A 19,759-nucleotide genomic window follows, 5' to 3' on the forward strand; every position below is an offset into this window, starting at 1 on the left:
TTTATGTGTTCAAGCTGCATGTCTTATGTTGTCAAGTTTATATGTCTGCGTCTCATGTTTCCTGTTTTATTTTGAAAGTCTGTCCTAGTTCAGTGCAGTCAGCTTTGCTTCCTTTGTCTCCTTATATCAGATTAGTGTCAGCTGTTTCCCTGTGTGTTTCCACTTCCCCTAATCACCCTTTGTGTATTTAGTCTGTGTGTTTCTGTCGTCTGTTGTTCCATGTTTCCAGGATTTTCCATGTTTAGGGTTTTTGCAATGTTCAAGGTTTTGTTCTTTTTGTGTTTAGCATTTAGTTTTCCCAGTTTGGTTCTAGTTACCTTTTGTTTTTGTACTTTTTTATCAGCCATATTAAACGGCTTGCTTTTTGTTGATACTCAAGTTTTGGTCCAAGTTCCTTCATGTCTACATTTTGGGTCCACTCTTCACAATACATAGTCTGTCTCTGCCAGACTGTGACACTGTGGTGGACTTGGCTCTCTTTAAAGGGAGATGGTTGGTGGGGGTGGGATGTTGGAGAGGAAAGCATGTTCATTTTTTTTAATAAGTTTTTTTTATATATATGTGTATTTTTAGTGGCTAATGAATTATCAGAAGAATAAATAATAAATGCTTTCTGGAGAAAGGTCTTATGGGCAGATAAGACAAAAACTGAGGTATGTTTAGAGGACTGGTGAGTCTTTTAAACTCTGTACTAGCTGTTAAGCATGGAGGTGGTAGCTGTAAAGTAAATTTACAACAGATTTTGCATCATGTTCATTTGAAACATCTTTCCACTGTTTCAGGCTGGATTTCTGTATTAGGTTGTACGTTTCAGACCACAGTGGACTGGGTGTGATGGGTTGTCTATGATGGAGAACAGTTTTTTCAGTGACCTTCTGTCCTTTGTAGGTGGCATTATTTGATTATTATTTAATGCATTCTTTTAAAAAATTAAAATAATAAAAGTACTATGGCCTATGAAGTTTTAAGTCAAATGGAAGTTGAAACCCAACTTTGTCATATAACAGCTTTTGTTGTCATAAAAGTGTTGACTTATCTTAACTCAAGGACTCTTTGACTGTGACTTTAATGGTTCCCAGTCCGTGACCCAGTGTTTCTACATTCTTTAGTTCTCATTTGATATTTTCTTGTTCTTCCTACTTTAATCATGTTTTTCTAGTTCTTAGTGTCTTCTTCATTTAATCTGTTCCCTTTTGTGATCTGGTTGTCTTCGTGTCGCCTGTGTGTTTTGGTTTGCGTCTCCATGTGTTTCCTGTTTTATTTTTGACAGGCTCTCATTCTGTGTTCAGTTTTTCTTCCTAATATTCTGTTAGTTTGATTGCTTCCAGCTATGTTCCCTGCTTTCCTCTGCTTATTGCTTTTGTGTTTAGCTATGGTTTCTAACTTTACAACAATAAAACTCCTTCCTTTTATTAAACCCTTTGTGTTCTCAGTCCTTCATTTGGGTCCAGTCTTTGCCAGCCAAACAGCAAACCCTGACACTATCAGCATTGTAACAATAGCCAGGTTTTTAATAATGCATGTTTTTAAAACTGAGAAAACTGAAACATCACTCTTCTTCTTCTTTTTTAAAATAAAGACATAATAAAACCTTGAAATAACACTTTATGACTAAACACGTGTGTCATGACTCTATGACCTAAATGCATTTAGCTTTGAAAGCAACACAAAACTCCCACCTCTATCACATTTATCACACTGAGAGCACCCTTCCTGGTGAACACACCATCTGCGGACATTGCAGGGCAGCAGTCATGTGCAGGATGATGAACGTGATAACAGCTTTAGCTCTTTCTTGTTTCTGTAAGTTTGCTCTATTACTCTTTGACATCATTAGCTAATCTAGCACTGCATTTTAACCTGTAATAATTTAAACACATTTGCTTATTAGTAACTTTACAGGTTTAGCCTCATGTTCTTTTGAAGTAATTAAACATCTCATTGTTTCCACAGTTTCATGCTGGATTGCTGCCTCAGGTTCTGAGTTTCAGACCTCAGAGGTGCAGGCAGGTAAAACTGTCACTCTGCAGTGCACCAAGAATTTCACATATGACGTTACGACTTTCTGGTTCAGACTGGTCAACGGAACCACAGTCAACTCTATTGCTGTTAAGCCAGTGGCTAGCATTGTTAAGTACAATACTGAATTTCAAAATGGAAAATTTGAAATGACAAAAAACACCTCTGTTCTCTTCCTCAAAATCAAACAAGTGGATGTGTCTGACTCTGCGCTGTATTTCTGTGGATATTTCTCAGAAGGACGTCTAAATTTAAGCGTCGTGCAATTAAAGGTTGGAGGTAAGATTATTGTAAAGTCTTTGCCTCCTCATTCTTCGGTTATTACTCTTTCTGTTTATATTGCATGTACAGTGTAATTATTGTGAACACCCTGTGTATATGGTGGTTCTATATTAAGATTATTATAGAAATGAGGACTAATAAAATCAAGGCTTTTTTAATAGGCACCTATGAGCATCAGGATGACATGGACTGCATCTCTCAACGTAAGTCAACATTTCTTTTATTGCGCAGATGATTAAAAACACATGAATGTGAAATAAATTTCAGCCGTGTCACTTTTTACCTTTTTTTTGTATTAGAGGCTCACGAAGTAGCAAAGCTGACGAGTGTCACCCTGGGTGTTCTGTCTGCTTTCCTCTTAATGGTCATTACTGTTCTGGCTGTTCAAAACATGAAACTTCAGACGGGTACTTTTTAACAGCTACACAATCTCTCTCATAATCTTTACTTTTTATTGATCTTCTTAAATTTATAATTGCTTTTTGAAATAGAGTAATACTATGTTGTTTTATTCATGGATTAGCAAATAAAGAAGAAAAGTATCCGGACCACAGCACGGTGAGTCAATCTAAAAATGTACTTTTATGCTCTGATTGTCAGCATTTGAACAAAATGTTATTGTACACCATTACAGTGCCAATTACATATCGTATACAGGAAGAAATAAGATTTTTGGTTTGTATTTTCCAAGTAGCTGTTGACTAATTGTCTTCTTTCCTTTAGAAATGTAACATAAACACTTCACTGTTATTGCTTATATTTGTCTATAATTATAATTAATATGTATATAATACTCATAATAAATGTGCTTTTCACAGAATCATGGATCTGATGAGGTGAACTATGCTGCAGTGACAGTTCGACCAAAGCCAAAAAGAAGAGAGATCGAGCCGAATGTGATCTATGCTTCCACCAGATAGAATCAGCAGGCGACTTGAACTGACTGATGATGTCATCATGACTTAGTGTGGAAATGGAAAACTTTTGTTAAAAAAAAAAAAAACAACAACTTTGCTGTGGTGAACCAATATTTGTATGTTAACTGAATATTTGTATGTTTTCCTGTTAATTCTGAGTTATTACTTCATCCATCAAAGTGTATGTAGCCAAACAAAGACGTGACGTGATTTTTAATCAAATGGAAATTTGCAAAAATCTGCACACAACCTGAACAGAAACAGTCGATACTTGCTGACTATAAATGTTCTTGAAAAATAAAGACTATATTCATGTGGAACATGGATATAACTGTGACTGGATACTGTATGTATTATCTTATGCTATTATATGTCTTGATCAACAGACAAAACAATGCAAGATTATACTTCCTCTTCCTGCAAAAGACCTGTTTTTACTGCTGACTACACACTTATATGAAACATTTCCTCTGGTTGAAACCTTGCTATCTATGCAGATAAAAATCTGCTGAGTTGTCTCAGCTTGTCCTTGTTGGTGGTGACTTAGCAAGACTTCTGGCAGCTTCTGTTTTTGTTTACCAAAAATTAGCCTCAAGATCAATAAATTAGTGATGGGTTCAGTTGACTTATTTGACTTATTGTATTACCAATCATAAAAAATTGAACATCGCTCTTCTTTTCGCTTTTGGTCAAAATGTCACTGCAGCATATTTTGACCAAAAGCAAAAAGAAGAGAGATCGAGTCAGATATGATCTATGCTGCCACCAGATGGACTCGCTGTGTAAATGGAAATGCTGCTGTATCATATTAATTATATAGTGCAGCAACTCTTGATAAAAAAAAAATAAATAAAATCTAACTCTGCAGTGAAGAAACGATGCTACTGTAATTGTACATTTGTATGTGCTGTATTATTAATTCTCATCATTTCTGGTAATATAAATACATTTGTAAACATGCTCCAAAAATCTTATAAAAGTTTAACAGCACAGTTCTGAAGTGTTCATTAGTGGTCATTGCTTTCCAACAATCATTCATTATGAAGTGTTTCATCTTTATAACAACTTTACTCTCCTTAAGCTTCAGTAACTTCTTGTCATGAATTCCTCTCAAATGTAGAAATTCTCTAGTGCTGTTCAGGAACTGTTCATGCATCTTTTGGTTAGTTGAAAGTAAACTGTTTGTTGCTTCTGCTTGTTTCAGACTGTATATCTGTGTCATTTCCATATGCTAGCAAAAGGTACAGCTGCTGTGTTTCCAGGGAGAGAAAAAAGTGTGAGATAATTTTACTCAGGGATGGTAAATGGCCTGGTTCTTCTAAAGCGCTTTTCTACTCTGAGAACTCGAAGTGCTTTGTACAACTTGCCTCATTCGCACATTCATAAAAGCACTTTTTATAAGCTTCCTCCAGGTAAGTGCTTTCTATCTAACATTCATATATATTCATACATAGACACACACAGAGCAACTCGGCCAAGGATACTTGGCAGAAGAGTAAGAAATGAGGTTATGTTTAAAGGTAAGGGCGACTTAGTGACACTGGATAATATATCATTTTATACAGTCAGGAAATCACATGATATAGGGTGGGGCCAGGTTTCACAATGAGCTCACCCGAAACCCTGGCTGATTGTGGCACACACCCGTTTTCACGGGGGGTCCTTTTGTCCCTCTTTGAGGGTGTGATATTATTCTGTTATCATATGTTACCTTATATCTGTAATGAAAGTAGTTGAAGTATGATACTGCTGTAGATCATATTATACCCTTTAATATAGAGTGTGTGAGCTGTATGTAGTTTAGTTCTCATTATACTTTTGAGTTAACAGAACATATTCACTTATTAGTTTATTAGATAAGTGTGCATCACTCTGTATCCTTGATCTGCTGTGAATGTATTACATGCTTAATTGTTGAATCATGAAGAGAAGGTTGTAAGCAGGAGACTCTGTGTCTAAGACAGGGGAGATAGACAGACCACATTCCACACCCCCACCTTACAGAAAGCAGAGAAACAACTGCCGAGGTCATAACTTAGGCGCCGTAAGAGAGAAAGAATGTTAATGTTTGGTCTTTTACGACTAGATGGGGGCCACTAGAGACTATAAAAAGCTGAGCAACCCGTCACCATTTTGAGACTTGCTGTGACCCTCTTCAGGCATGTCTCCCCATCATGATGGTCCTTATGCTCTTAAGTGTTGAATTGTATGGAAATAAATGATTGTTGATTGAGCATAAATACACCGAGTATTGTCCTTCCTTCAGCCCAAAGATTCAAAGAATTGGGAGATTTCAACAACTTGGTGCCGTGTGACCCGGATCTTTGGTGTGCTGAGGAGGTGCAGATTTGGCCTTTGGTGAGATCGTGAGGCGAGGTGAACAGAGGACCGGTCAAAATATAAAAAGGTAAGCACAGCCTGTTGTATTAGAAATACCAAATGTGCATATTGGGCTTTCCAAATTAATCTGTTCGCTGAGTTACACGTATTTTCACAGTAAATTTGTCGGTGTCTGGTTTTTGGCGCAAGATACTAACAACATAAGTTGAGGCTGAATTCCAGTGTGTTAAATAAACTGCTTCTACCGAGATACTAATAACATACTACGTTGGACTAGTTGCAGCCACTTTACCTTCCACATTCAATTTTGTCTAAGACTGGCTTCTGTAGCAATAATACATTAGAATTTCTTCTGGAGACGCGGCCATTAGTCCAGTACATTGAAGTCGAGGTTTTGAAGTTTGTTTATGGTGTCGGTTAAGTCCTGGCTCTTGCCGGCTATGAAATAGAAGTTGATTTAAGGAAAAGCAGATGGCAACGCGAAAGCGAAACACGTCCGTAGGTTTGGTTTATGATACGGCCGTGTTCCGGTGGTACGGCCGTGAAGTGCAGTAGTGGTTGGTGCTGGTTTCAGTACATTGAAGAGAGGTTTGACGGTGGTTTATGGCGTCAGTCGAGTCTTAAGGGCTGCGGTCATAAAACAAAGTAAAATTTTACTTGCCAAGAAGTACATAGAGCAAAACCTGGTTTATGGTATCAGTATAACTTCAGGGGACGCAGGCATCACTTTTATGATGCGATTTTGCCCCGTTGTGGCGGCCATAAGCGCAGAGAAAGGGGTATTTTGGTCTATGGTTGTTGTGCTTCAGAAGAGTCTAACAGTTGAGCTCAGAGGTTTCTGTGCAAATTTCTGCTGATGAGAGGCGCTCTCTGTGTGTCTCACTGATGGTGTAACGTGCTGTGTGTGTAACGCGCGCTCTGGCTGTGTGTGAGGCGCGCGCTGAGTGTGTTTCTGTTTGTGAAGTCTGAACACAGTGACAGTGATGGTTGATGTGTTTGATTAGGAGGACGCTAGAGCAAAGACACATTTTAGGATCAAAGGTTGATGCCTAGTGTACCTGTGGAAATAATTTTGTTCAAGGTGTGGCGACCCTCCTGGATGCCAAGGTGGCAACTTGGGAACTGAGGACTCCCGCATAGCTACAGAATAACACTGGAACGGCCGTGTAATCACGGGTTCACATTTATTCTGGACTAGAACAAGACACATTTTGCGAACAAAGGTTGAGTCTAGATTAGTAAAGAAATATAAAAAGGTTGAATTCCTCGTTTCAGTGGTTAAAATTGTTGTGTGCCTGTCCCCTGACGAGTGTGAAATTAAATAAAGAGGGAATTTGGAGCCACATAGAGATAGACGGGCATAATTGGGTGTATTACTCTGTGGTGTAATAAAAAATAAAAAATAAAAAAGAGAGATAGTAAGAGGTGTGTAGTGGAGAATTATGGAGGAGTAGAGAGAGGAATGTGTTGGGAGACTGGCGTACAGTTTACGCTGTCAAGGTAGGCGTGTTGCCTGCTTATCTGTTTAACAGTGATGAAAATGAAATTAAATAAATCTCTTAGTGTGTTAATACAGGAAGCTGCGGACCTGGACCAACTGCCCCCACAAGCACAGCGGCCGAAGCAAAATTATAAGTAATGGGAGCCACACCCAGTAAGAATCAGCAGCTGTGAAAAAGACAGCAGCGAGGAGAGAATTAGAGGAGAAATTAAGAGAAGTTTTAACACATAAAATTGGGGCCAACGGACTTGTGGAGGTTGGGAAGGCGTCCGGAGCATCACAACAAAAAGGTGAAACAAAAACACACACAAGCAGAGAAATCTGAGAGAAAGGCTCCTTTTAAGGTAACGCCTAGTTTGAGAAAAAGATAAAATTAACCTGCCTGCCTACAAATGCACACACACGCAATGAAGAAACAGCTTACACTCAAGAACACGTGAAGATTTTCCAGCAAGGCTAAAGCAGCGAAACTTAACATACATCTGTTGTTAAAGGATAAATACATTACTGACAAATAAACTCTCTGGGTTGCAGGACAACAATTTAACTTCAAAGAAAAAGACACTGGTCTGACCAACCAGTGAAGACATGACAAATTTAGGGGTTAAAAGATTCAAATTGTGACATGTTTTCTGCTGATTGATTGATACAAGTGATTACTGAATGAAAGAAAATTTCTTTTTGGGCTTTTAAACATGATCTTAAGAATTTTAGCAAGGTGCATGTTGTCCTGTCAACTTGGTGGGTTAGCAGTTGATTATATCGGGAGGGAAAAAACAAAAAAAAGGGGGAGAGAAGGCTGACACAGGGCCTGGTCCCGGTGTTTCTCCCCTCTCGTTGTAATACAGCCAACACAACATCATTTTCCTGTTCGTTTGCTTTTGTTTTTTGTCTGTTTTTGTTTTTTGTTTTTCTCTATATATATTTAATTACAGGCTGCTTTGCCGGCCCTGAAAGCCGAGGCTGACTGGACTCCTGCTCTCCCCCATACGTGACCCTGACCAAATGCTGCAACAGCTGGACCCACAACAATGACCTGAAAATGTCAACAGTGCTGCAGGAATGTGATCTCATGCAGCAGAGACGGAGAGCACTAAATCTAAGGCCCGTTTCACTACACGGGGGAAAATTCCCAGACTGCGTCAGCTGACAGAGCTGTGACGAGACGCCCGCCAAGCCCGAAGGAAAAGTAAGGCCGAGCAAAAGAATGCTGACCTTGATAACTCTGCATTTACACAGTGATGGACCAACACGGAGGACCGGGCAGCAAAAAGGGCGTGACCGGGACAGGAGGAGTAACTGAGGTCAGAAGGCACCACAGAATAGACAAAAAACACAGGAGAAGATGCAGGTTTCACCTGCGGTGAGCATGGACACTGGAGAAAGGACTGCCCCAATTGGGGTCAGAACCAGGACAGACTGAACTTTGAGCAGCAGCAGCAGCAATGGTCGCAAACAAACTGAAAAGGAGGAGGGCAGGACCCCAGGGCACGCTTCAGGCCGTGGTTTACCCAGAACACCAGAACAGGAAAGTGATGAACACAAACACCCACACAAACACACACATCTACATGCACTGACTCAGAATGAAGAGAAACACACACACACACACACACACATGCACAAATTGGAATGCTGATTCACACATACACATGCACACGCTTGTGCAATGAAGAGTGATCCACACGCACACACACATACACGCTGATGCAATGAAGAATGCTTTGCTTATGCTGATATGCAAAATGCTGCACACAAACATCCCAATACATAATTTTTATGAGGAGCCATTGATTACCATTGATTACTTAGAATGTGTTATATGTCACCTAGAGGGCATTTATGTAGAGTTAAGGAATAAGGTCTAAAACGGTTTGGTTATGAAAACAATGTCTGTGCGTGTTGTCTGTTTATGGCTCAAGGCCTTGACTGAATTCTTTGCTGTGCTTCACACAGCCCTGATGAGGAACAGAGGCACAGAGTGAAAAATGATGAATGGAGTACGGCATTTTCTGTGATTGAGATTTAATTCAAGGAGGAACAAAAGGTGTTACGGCACCTGAGCTTCTCATTCCCACACAATATTGTCCCGGCAGGAAGCAAAACGTTCCTGTGAATTTCTGGTTGATTTTGTGGCTTTGCTTAGCGCTAGCTTGATGTTATCAGTGAGCTTTGGCTTGTGTTCTTTCTCGTAAGCGAGAGAGGGATAGTTTTATGCTTGGACATGTCTGCAACGGGCCCTAGTTTGTGTTATTTTAGTAGTATTTTGTTGGTTATGTCTGTTTTCGTTTTTGTTACAGTGCACTGAGAAAAAAAAAAAAACATCTGAGAGGTGTGATCCACCGGTGGTGATATGGTGATATTTTGTGAGTTCATGATTTAACAATCAGCTCTTTAAACCAGGCCTGAAAGATTGAAATTTAAAGCGCTATGAAATATTCTTACAAAAACAGTTGCAAAGTGTGTTTCTCCATGATTGTAATTGGCTTGGGAGAAATTCACTTATATGGGACACTGATCACATGAGAAGTCCTGAGTCTAAAAGGATTGCAGCGAGTCAATCCAGAACAAAAGAACAAAGAATTGTTTTCCTTTTAAAATGATGACGTCATCTTGCTGGTGATGGAGGCTCGAATAGGTTGCGCGGGAGACTCCGTTATCAGCAAAATCTGGTATGAATGTGTGTGGATGAATGCATGTGAATGGACTGTGATGGACTGACGACTAAAAGCTTTGACTGACTTGATACTGAGACAATGACTGCACCCACTTTAGGACTAGTAAATGCCAATAAACAATTCACCCAGCGGACAAGAGAAGGGTGGATGCTTCGCTTTGTTTTGTTTTTTCAGGAGCAGGGGGATAAGAGAGACTGGAGGAGGAGACTGTAGCTTCACATAAGTATGAACTGCAGACTTAACACTTTGGTTGCTAATTCTGAGTTACTGATGTTTGCATCAGTAACTCATGATGTGTGCTATATTAGCTGTGTTTTGATTAAGGTATCATGTGATATTATTGGGAATGCCAAATGCTACAGTGGAGAAAAACTATTGATATCACTCATGACTGGAATATGTTACTATTAACCTTAGCAGGCCACTGTAAAAAGTCAATTAAATTTTATAGAGGAAAATCGCCAAAACTTTAACAATACCTATGAATGACTTGCCACATTCCGAATAGAGTTATGCAATAAAAAACATTGGTCCACGTGATTTAGGTTCTCGCTTGAAATAGTAAGTTATTAAAAGTAGAATATAATCGACAGGGACATGTGATAGGATGTGGGACTGCAAAAGAACAAGAGCAAAGTAAAGAAAGAAAACCTATTGTGTTTAGTTTGGATAAATTCAAATTGAAATGTACCATTATGCTCAGAGGATCAATATGAAATTCAATATATGTTAATTTTGTATGAAGTACATGACTGATAACTGTTCTGTCCTGAGCTTTTGTTTCTATAGCACCCACTTGACCACACCAACAGTTTCTCGCCACCAACAGGGGGTATTTGCAAAGAATAGGGAGGAATATCATCAAAACTGGGAAAGGTAAGCCCTGAAGGGGGTGATGACACCATAACTTTCACTTATGGTCAAATTCTTAAAATTTGACCCCAAACTTGAAGATTCTTCAAACATTTAGAGACAGAGTGGATAAACATAATGTTGCAAACCACATAAGGATGGAGCATTTGAATCAATAAGATGGTGAAATAACACGCAGTAAAATGTGGATCATGTTGATTATGTTTATTCCAGTGTGCAGAGGAGTCATTTCCCTTCACAAAGTTTATAAATTCACTTGAACCAAAATTAGGAGCACCCGGTGCTGCAAGAGTTAATAGTCACAATACCCGAGGATAAGCACAAGAGCATGACTGATATGATGGGACTGGGATTTTGCTACACTTAATTATTGAAACTAGCAAACAATTGGTAAAAACTGATTAAAACTGATATAAAATTGAAAATCTGAAGTCGAAGCTAAATAAAAATAAAAACTAATGAAAATTGCAAAACTATTACAACCCTGGTCCAGACTAAGATGGCGTTGGACATCCTCAGGGCAGAAAAGGGTTGGTGTGACCAAGGTGTGGTTTGGCTTGTTGTATGTACATTTCAAAATGTTACAGCTCTGGATAGACCAGTTACCAGGCCATGGAAGGATGATAGACTTTATTACATGAGGAGAAGGGAAATTTCCGGGATTGAAGATCCTCAGGGATGACAAGGCTGGAGCAACGGTACTCGAGAGAAGAATTTCTGATACTTTCTGAGATATGATGTCACTAACCTTCTCTTTTAATTGTCTAGCTCCAATGAATTGACACATGGGAGTGTGTCAAAAAGGGGGGAGTTGAGTCCGAACATCAAACAATGGTTTTATGAACATTTTATGACTTTATTTTTGTGTTTAATAATTTAGCCATGGTAAAACTTAAGCTTATAATGTGTTAGACTTAGAAAGGGTTCACTAATTTTTGATTTCTTTTACACACACATAGATTATGATTAGAATAAATCCCTGGGTCAGAGAGTCCTGAACATAATATTTTAAACCAAATTTGAATCATTAGAAGAACAATGGATAACAATATTAGATTATCAAGGCTAGGGAGAGAGGTGTTTTGGTTTTCTGTCTCTTGCAGAGAAAGGAAGAGACACCAGACGGGGACACGGAGATGTGAGGACCCTTCACAGCAGAGGCAGATGTAGGGACTGCCGAGACAGCAACTGAGGTCAAGTGTCATGGCGTTTGGGCTCCTGGAGAAGATGGATCCCACAAACACAGCAATAACCATGAAGGGGCTGGCGAAAACCAGGAACACCAGACCAACGAGGTTCAAGAGGCTCTTGGCAAAAAGGGGGACACGCCGGTGACCCCAAAACACACAGATCTTTGTTTGAAATCGGGGCAGAATAATCCCCAGAACTGTGCAATGACTAAAGGGTGGTCTAACCCCGGAGGTCGAAGAAAGAAGCTGAGAATCACCCAACTGGAAGACACTGGTAGCTGCAGCAATAAAAATAAAGGTTAAAAGCTCCTTAGACAGAGGTTCTAGTCTAAGTACGTTTGAAAGGTATAAGGTGGCATTAAAAAGGGGGTGCAAAACTGAAGCACCAAAATAAAGCTGTGGGAGAATTGGGGAGTGATGGGAGAGTCATCTGTAACTGCTGTTATGGTCGTAAGTCTAACTTTGCTTGCATCTGAACTGCGTGAATACAGAGGTCATCCCACAGATGGTCCACCCATTAAAGGGGAAAGAGGGCCTCAGGACCAAGAAGAACTGGACCTTGCAATGCTGGAGTGTATGTTGTAAGTGATCTCTTTGAAGAAAAGAGATCAAAGGGGGAATTGTGATATTATTCTGTTATCATATGTTACCTTATATCTGTAATCAAAGTAGTTGAAGTATGATACTGCTGTAGATCATATTATACCCTTTAATATAGAGTGTTTGAGCTGTATGTAGTTTAGTTCTCATTATACTTTTGAGTTAACAGAACATATTCACTTATTAGTTTATTAGATAAGTGTGCATCACTCTGTATCCTTGATCTGCTGTGAATGTATTACATGCTTAATTGTTGAATCATGAAGAGAAGGTTGTAAGCAGGAGACTCTGTGTCTAAGACAGGGGAGATAGACAGACCACATTCCACACCCCCACCTTACAGAAAGCAGAGAAACAACTGCCGAGGTCATAACTTAGGCGCCGTAAGAGAGAAAGAATGTTAATGTTTGGTCTTGTGATCAGGAGATATTTTATTTTGTATTCTTATAATCAGTTATCATTGATTAATCATTTACCATTGTTGAATCAGTGGACAGAATAATCGTTTAATTACATCTGTGTTATTCTGAGCAAATATTAATGCACACTGACTGTTTATTGAGGCAGTCACACCGCTCAGACCCACCAGTCCTGTTGGGCCCAGGCCCGTCTGCGTTCAGTTCTGCACGTACGCCGGCCTGTAACCACATGCACGCACTTATATAACACACGCACGTTCACATACACACTTAGTAATAATAGGAGGGTCGTCTGAGGACAGTTTTTCTGATAGATACACTTTCACAAAATGCACAATGTAATACACACTTGTTTTTCTCTTAAGAGTAGCAGTTGATGTCTATATAAGGACAAGGTTTTAAAGAGGAGGGCAATTGTTATCATTTCCAGTAAAGATCCAACTGTGATGTCATGATGGCAATATAAGGAGACGGGACGGTCCAGTCGACGAAGGATTGTATTGCAAATTGTCTTTCCCACACTGACTGCGCAAAGTGTGTAATAAAGATCACTATTTTTTGACACCTACTTCGGCCTGGGCTTGCTTTCTTCTCTTCCCTAAATCGAACGAACCATAACAGTCTTTTACGACTAGGTGGGGGCCACTAGAGACTATAAAAAGCTGAGCAACCCGTCACCATTTTGAGACTTGCTGTGACCCTCTTCAGGCATGTCTCCCCATCATGATGGTCCTTATGCTCTTAAGTGTTGAATTGTATGGAAATAAATGATTGTTGATTGAGCATAAATACACCGAGTATTGTCCTTCCTTCAGCCCAAAGATTCAAAGAATTGGGAGATTTCAACAAGGGGAAACTCCCACGGGGTTTAAATCTGGGATTCTCCACCATTTGACCCTTAGAACTGAAGAAGCTTCTCGGATGAGAAGTGAAACGTCTTCAAGCAACTTAAAGAAGTCTTGACGCTTTCCTTTCCCAGCTCCTTAGACTACAATGACCTGGATGACTGAGAACCTTCATAGATTAACTGTAACTGTTGTGTGGAATTCTTTAGATCAGCCTTTAACATAGGACTGCAGTGTGCTGATCTCCAGATGCATCTGTAAGGAAAATGGATAATAAAACATGGAAACATCTCTGCGTGATCTCTACCAAGATATAAAGAATTGGAGAGAGACCGGCGATGTCTCTTCACACACATGAACATCTAATAAAAGATATAAATATTGAGACAGTGATCCAACATTTTTCTTGATTGACAGATCATTTGATCTTACACTTTTACTTGAATGTGGCTCCTTTTTTAAAAAAAAGCCCTGCTGACACAAACACACACACACACAGAACAGGAGTTAGCAGGCTAATGGGCATCCAGTCAGTTAGATAGTTAGTACCTTGGGTTTGATATAGGCACGTGCGCATATGACAATTGTAGGGTAGCAAACATCGTCGGAAGACACATTTTCAACACTGCAGGTTACCTGGATGTAATGTTATTCAGCTAAAAAGAAACATGGTCTGACTCCTACTGTTGGTATGGTCACAAAAGGTTAAAATACTGTGTGTGCGTGTGTGTATCTATATGCACATGAGTAAGTGTGTGTGAACGGGGGGGTGTTTCGACCCGGCTTAAAAGCCGCAACATAAATAAGGAGACAAACATCAGATTGTAGGTGAGAAGAAGTTTTAATCCTAAAATGCGTAGCAGGTTGGCTGAAATGGCTGGTGCCACCAAGGTAAAGACAAGTGAGCTTCTGGGAAGCTTGCCTCAGGTATGCTTTTATCCACACCTGACTAGGTGTGGCCAATTGGCACCAGCTGAACACATTGCCATGATTAGGGGCTGGAGAGGGACGTAACAGGGTGCGTTTGTGTGACTTCCTGCTGATCACAAATGGTCATCTCCCCTCACCCCTGCCTTTTTAACAGTCTCACCATACACAAGCAAAGGTGAGCACATAAAGGGAAGGAAGTAAAACATCCTCACTAAATAAAAAAGCAGAACCCTCACATGGGATGTGCCTACATATACACTACAGCCCCCCTCACCATTCAACAAGCTGGGGAGGGGAACAGAAACACAAGAAAGTCTTTGATCCTACAGCGTGAACTAAGAATTACAAATTTAACTAACACAATGACAACATTTAACAATTTCAACCTAACACCTACCTAACTCTATAAAGAGCATACACCTTCTGCAGTTCTCACACCACTTGATTTTTCAGTACAGAAATGCAGTGGTTGACTGAGGTGTCGAGCTTGTGTTGTCATGCCTAAGTTCCATTATGCTTCCTATTTTATTTTGAAAGTCTTGTTTTTCCATGTTCAGTGTGTTTAGTTTTGCTTCCCCTGTGGCGTCATGTTGGTTTGTGTCAGCTGTGTTTCCCCAGGTGTTTCCACTACCCACATTACCTTTGTGTATTTAAATCCTCTGGCCGTGTCCCAATTAAGAGACCGCACGCTTGAAGTACGCGCACTACGCGTACGGTGCGTACTATGAGTACGAGAAGTGTGGAAGTGAGAGGCTTGTGAAATGGGATGTGCTAGCCTTCATGGCACTGTTCAGGTTGCCTAGCAACCATGACACTGACCGCGAGAAACATTACATACAGCATTGTGTGACATAAATGAAGGAGAAAATTTTTTTGTTGGTCATATATATATATATATATATATATATATATATATATATATACATAAAACACCCATAAAACACCTGCGGGCGGTTTATCCTTCAAGCTCGGGTCCTCTACCAGAGGCCTGGGAGCTTGAGGGTCCTGCGCAGTATCTTAGCTGTTCCCAGGACTGCGCTCTTCTGGACAGAGATCTCCGATGTTGTTCCCGGGATCTGCTGGAGCCACTCGCCTAGCTTGGGAGTCACCGCACCTAGTGCTCCGATTACCACGGGGACCACCGTTACCTTCACCCTCCACATCCTCTCGAGCTCTTCTCTGAGCCCTTGGTATTTCTCCAGCTTCTCGTGTTCCTTCTTCCTGATATTGCTGTCATTCGGAACCGCTACATTGATCACTACGGCCGTCTTCTTCTGTTTGTCTACCACCACTATGTCCGGTTGGTTAGCCACCACCATTTTGTCCGTCTGTATCTGGAAGTCCCACAGGATCTTAGCTCGGTCATTCTCCACCACCCTTGGGGGCATCTCCCATTTTGACCTCGGGACTTCCAGGTTATACTCGGCACAGATGTTCCTGTACACTATGCCGGCCACTTGGTTATGGCGTTCCATGTATGCCTTGCCTGCTAGCATCTTGCACCCTGCTGTTATGTGCTGGATTGTCTCTGGGGCATCTTTACACAGCCTGCACCTGGGGTCTTGCCTGGTGTGATAGACCCCAGCCTCTATGCTCAGAGCTTGTTCTTGTGCTGCCATGATTGGTGCCTCTGTGCTGTCTTTCAGTCCAGCTTTGTCCAGCCACTGGTAGGATTTCTGGATATCAGCCACCTCCTCTATCTGCCGGTGGTACATACCGTGCAGGGGCCTGTCCTTCCATGATGGTTCCTCGTCTCCCTCCTCTTTCTTGGGTTTCTGCTGCCTGAGGTATTCACTGAGCACTCGGTCAGTTGGGGCCATCTTCCCAATGTATTCTTGGATGTTTCTTGTCTCATCCTGGACTGTGGTGCTGACACTCACCAGTCCCCGCCCCCCTTCCTTCCGCTTAGCGTACAGCCTCAGGGTGCTGGACTTGGGGTGAAACCCTCCATGCATGGTAAGGAGCTTTCTTGTCTTTATGTCAGTGGCTTCTATTTCCTCCTTTGGCCAGCTTATTACCCCATCAGGGTACCTGATCACAGGCAGGGCGTAGGTGTTGATGGCCCGGATCTTGTTCTTACCGTTCAGCTGACTCCTCAGGACTTGCCTGACCCTCTGCAGGTACTTGGTGGTTGCAGCTTTTCTAGCGGCCTCTTCATGGTTCCCATTCGCCTGCGGGATCCCCAGGTACTTGTAACTGTCCTCTATGTCTGCAATGTTGCCTTCTGGTAGTTCAGTCCCCTCAGTTCCTACTACCTTCCCTCTCTTTGTTACCATCCGACTACACTTCTCCAGTCCGAACGACATTCCAATGTCATTGCTGTATAGCCTGGTAGTGTGGATCAGTGAATCGATGTCTCGTTCACTCTTGGCATACAGCTTGATGTCATCCATGTACAGGAGGTGGCTGACAACTGCTCCGTCCGGTCTTGTTCCAGTAGCCCACTTCTCTTCAGGGTGCCCTGGTTCCTCAACACCTGACGCGGACCTTGTTGATCCGGGCGACGTCCGAGCCGGCATGCCTTCATATTAATCTGTCTCGTGGCTGGGGTCTATCACACCAGGCAAGACCCCAGGTGCAGGCTGTGTAAAGATGCCCCAGAGACAATCCAGCATATAACAGCAGGGTGCAAGATGCTAGCAGGCAAGGCATACATGGAACGCCATAACCAAGTGGCCAGTATAGTGTACAGGAACATCTGTGCCGAGTATAACCTGGAAGTCCCGAGGTCAAAATGGGAGATGCCCCCAAGGGTGATGGAGAATGACCGAGCTAAGATCCTGTGGGACTTCCAGATACAGACGGACAAAATGGTGGTAGCTAACCAATCGGACATAGTGGTGGTAGACAAACAGAAGAAGGCGGCCGTAGTGATCAATGTAGCGGTTCCGAATGACAGCAATATCAGGAAGAAGGAACACGAGAAGCTGGAGAAATACCAAGGGCTCAGAGAAGAGCTCGAGAGGATGTGGAGGGTGAAGGTAGCGGTGGTCTCCGTGGTAATCGGAGCACCTGGTGCGGTGACTCCCAAGCTAGGCGAGTGGCTCCAGCAGATCCCGGGAACAACATCGGAGATCTCTGTCCAGAAGAGTGCAGTCATGCGAACAGCTAAGATACTGCGCAGGACCCTCAAGCTCCCAGGCCTCTGGTAGAGGACCCGAGCTTGAAGGATAAACCGCCCGCAGAGGCGTGCTGGGTGTTTATATATACATATATATGTATATATATTACAGGATATCTTACAGCAGTGAGCTTGAACTCTCGGTCAAAGATTCAAATTGCAGTTATTTATATTTCCTATCACCTTAAATCTTCACTCAAAGACAAGTACCTTTGACAGTGTATATACAAATGCATTATACATAAGAGACAAATATTGTTCGTTTAATATGTTGGCATTACATTACATTTGGCTCAATACTTACATATAAGATAAGATAAGATAAGATAAGATAAGATAAGATAACCTTTATTAGTCCCACACGTGGGAAATTTGTTTTGTCACAGCAGGAAGTGGACAGTGCAAAAGTTATGAGGCAAAAATTAGAATACAATAAGAATAAATACAGTACACAACTGTACAGAATAGAATAAAATAAAATACTATATACAGTAGAATAAAATAAAATAAATATACAATAAGATAAAAATAGAATACAAATACAAATACTATATACAACTGAGTAAAAATACAACGATGACAGAAAGGATTATTGCACTTAGTATTATTGCATATGTATGGATGTGTGTGCTTGATCAGTTAAAGTCTTTATTATGGAGTCTGACAGCAGTGGGGAGGAAAGACCTGCGAAATCTCTCCGTCCCACACCGTGGGTGCCGCAGTCTCCCACTGAAGGAGCTGCTCAGTGCTGTCACAGTCTGCTGCATGGGGTGGGAGATGTTGTCCATCAGGGATGACAGCTTAGCCGCCATTCTCCTGTCACTCACCACCTCCACTGGGTCCAGAGGGCATCCTAGAACAGAGCTGGCCCTTCGGATCACCCTGTTCAGTCTCTTCCTGTCCCCAGCAGAGATGCTGCCGCCCCAGCAGACCACGCCATAAAAGATAGCAGAAGCCACAACAGAGTCATAGAATTTCTTCAGGAGTGTAAAAACAAAATGTATGAGCTGTGAAAACTGTTTATGATAAAATGAAGAGTAGACTGATATATTGAATATTCCTTTATTAGGTGAGAAAATCAGACCATGTCATAACTGCTTTAAGTCATACAGAATAGATATCAGAGCCTTAAACGGGCTGACTTCTGCTAAATGGGTCAAACTGGGCAGAAAGTATACAAACACATAACATCCTTATAGAATATGATGTAACACTATAGATCAACTTACCTCAGAATATATAAAGCATATACACAATTACAGCAATATGATGCAACAAACACAGCAGTGCTACTAATCCAAAATACTCAAAGCTTCATAGAACTGAAACAAACATTTATTTTTAGTTCCATTCTGCTGCTGATACAGACTTTAGATTTCTGAATATTACACTTGTTGCTGCCTTTCATAGTGTGTAACCTGAAGGCCCTGAGTACTTTCTCCCACACTGAAAACGCTGGGATGATAAAATTATTTGAACATTGCCTAATAAGACTGATTCAGGACAGACAATTAGTTATGTTAAACTTTCCTAGCAGTCCTTCACAAACAGGGCACAGTCTGTCTATTCTCTCCATCTGTCAGCTGCTGCTGGCTCTTCCTCCTCCTCTTCCTCACACACTGCTGAGTTTGTCCTGGTGGATCATCAGGGGTGCAAAGCCTCACAGATGTGCAGCAGTGGGTCCCTCAGTCTGTCCTCACTTTGGACACTTGCAGTTGTCACACATGGAAATCAAATGTGTGATAAGCTGCAGGATTCAAACACAAGTGTAACTTATAAATGAATGTTCATACTTTTATTGCACAATCAGAGAGAAAGACAAGGAGAGAGAGTGCAGGACAGACAGACAGGTGACAGTCTCAGGTGTATACACTGCTACAAAACAGCACCAGAGAAGGAGGATTTAGTGTTTGTGTTATTACGAGTGCTAAACAAGAAGAGTTTCCAGATGGTACAGTGGACGCATGTGTGACTCCTGTGAATAAAGCATCTTTCTTTCAGCTTAACGAGTGAACCGTCAGCTCGTTCAAACACACGTTAAAGT

At 41.3% G+C, this 19,759-nt stretch overlaps 1 protein-coding gene across 1 annotated transcript; it reads left to right on the forward strand.

Annotated features, from left to right (window-relative positions):
• The first annotated feature begins 1,710 nt into the window (after window positions 1–1,710).
• LOC146580616 (uncharacterized) lies at window positions 1,711–3,421 on the forward strand. The gene is made up of 7 exons (XM_085268079.1): window positions 1,711–1,803; window positions 1,954–2,010; window positions 2,212–2,298; window positions 2,463–2,504; window positions 2,601–2,708; window positions 2,825–2,859; window positions 3,120–3,421. Exons 1-7 carry the CDS (start codon window positions 1,755–1,757, stop codon window positions 3,219–3,221), a joined length of 480 nt encoding a protein of 159 aa, XP_085124205.1. The 5' UTR covers window positions 1,711–1,754; the 3' UTR covers window positions 3,222–3,421.
• The last annotated feature ends 16,338 nt before the right edge of the window (window positions 3,422–19,759 follow it).

The sequence above is a fragment of the Mchenga conophoros genome, linkage group LG3 (assembly GCF_057382185.1).
Source record: "Mchenga conophoros isolate Kocher_MC1m ecotype Shallow Benthic linkage group LG3, M_conophoros_male_GT1.1, whole genome shotgun sequence".
NCBI classification, from domain to species: Eukaryota; Metazoa; Chordata; class Actinopteri; order Cichliformes; family Cichlidae; genus Mchenga; species Mchenga conophoros.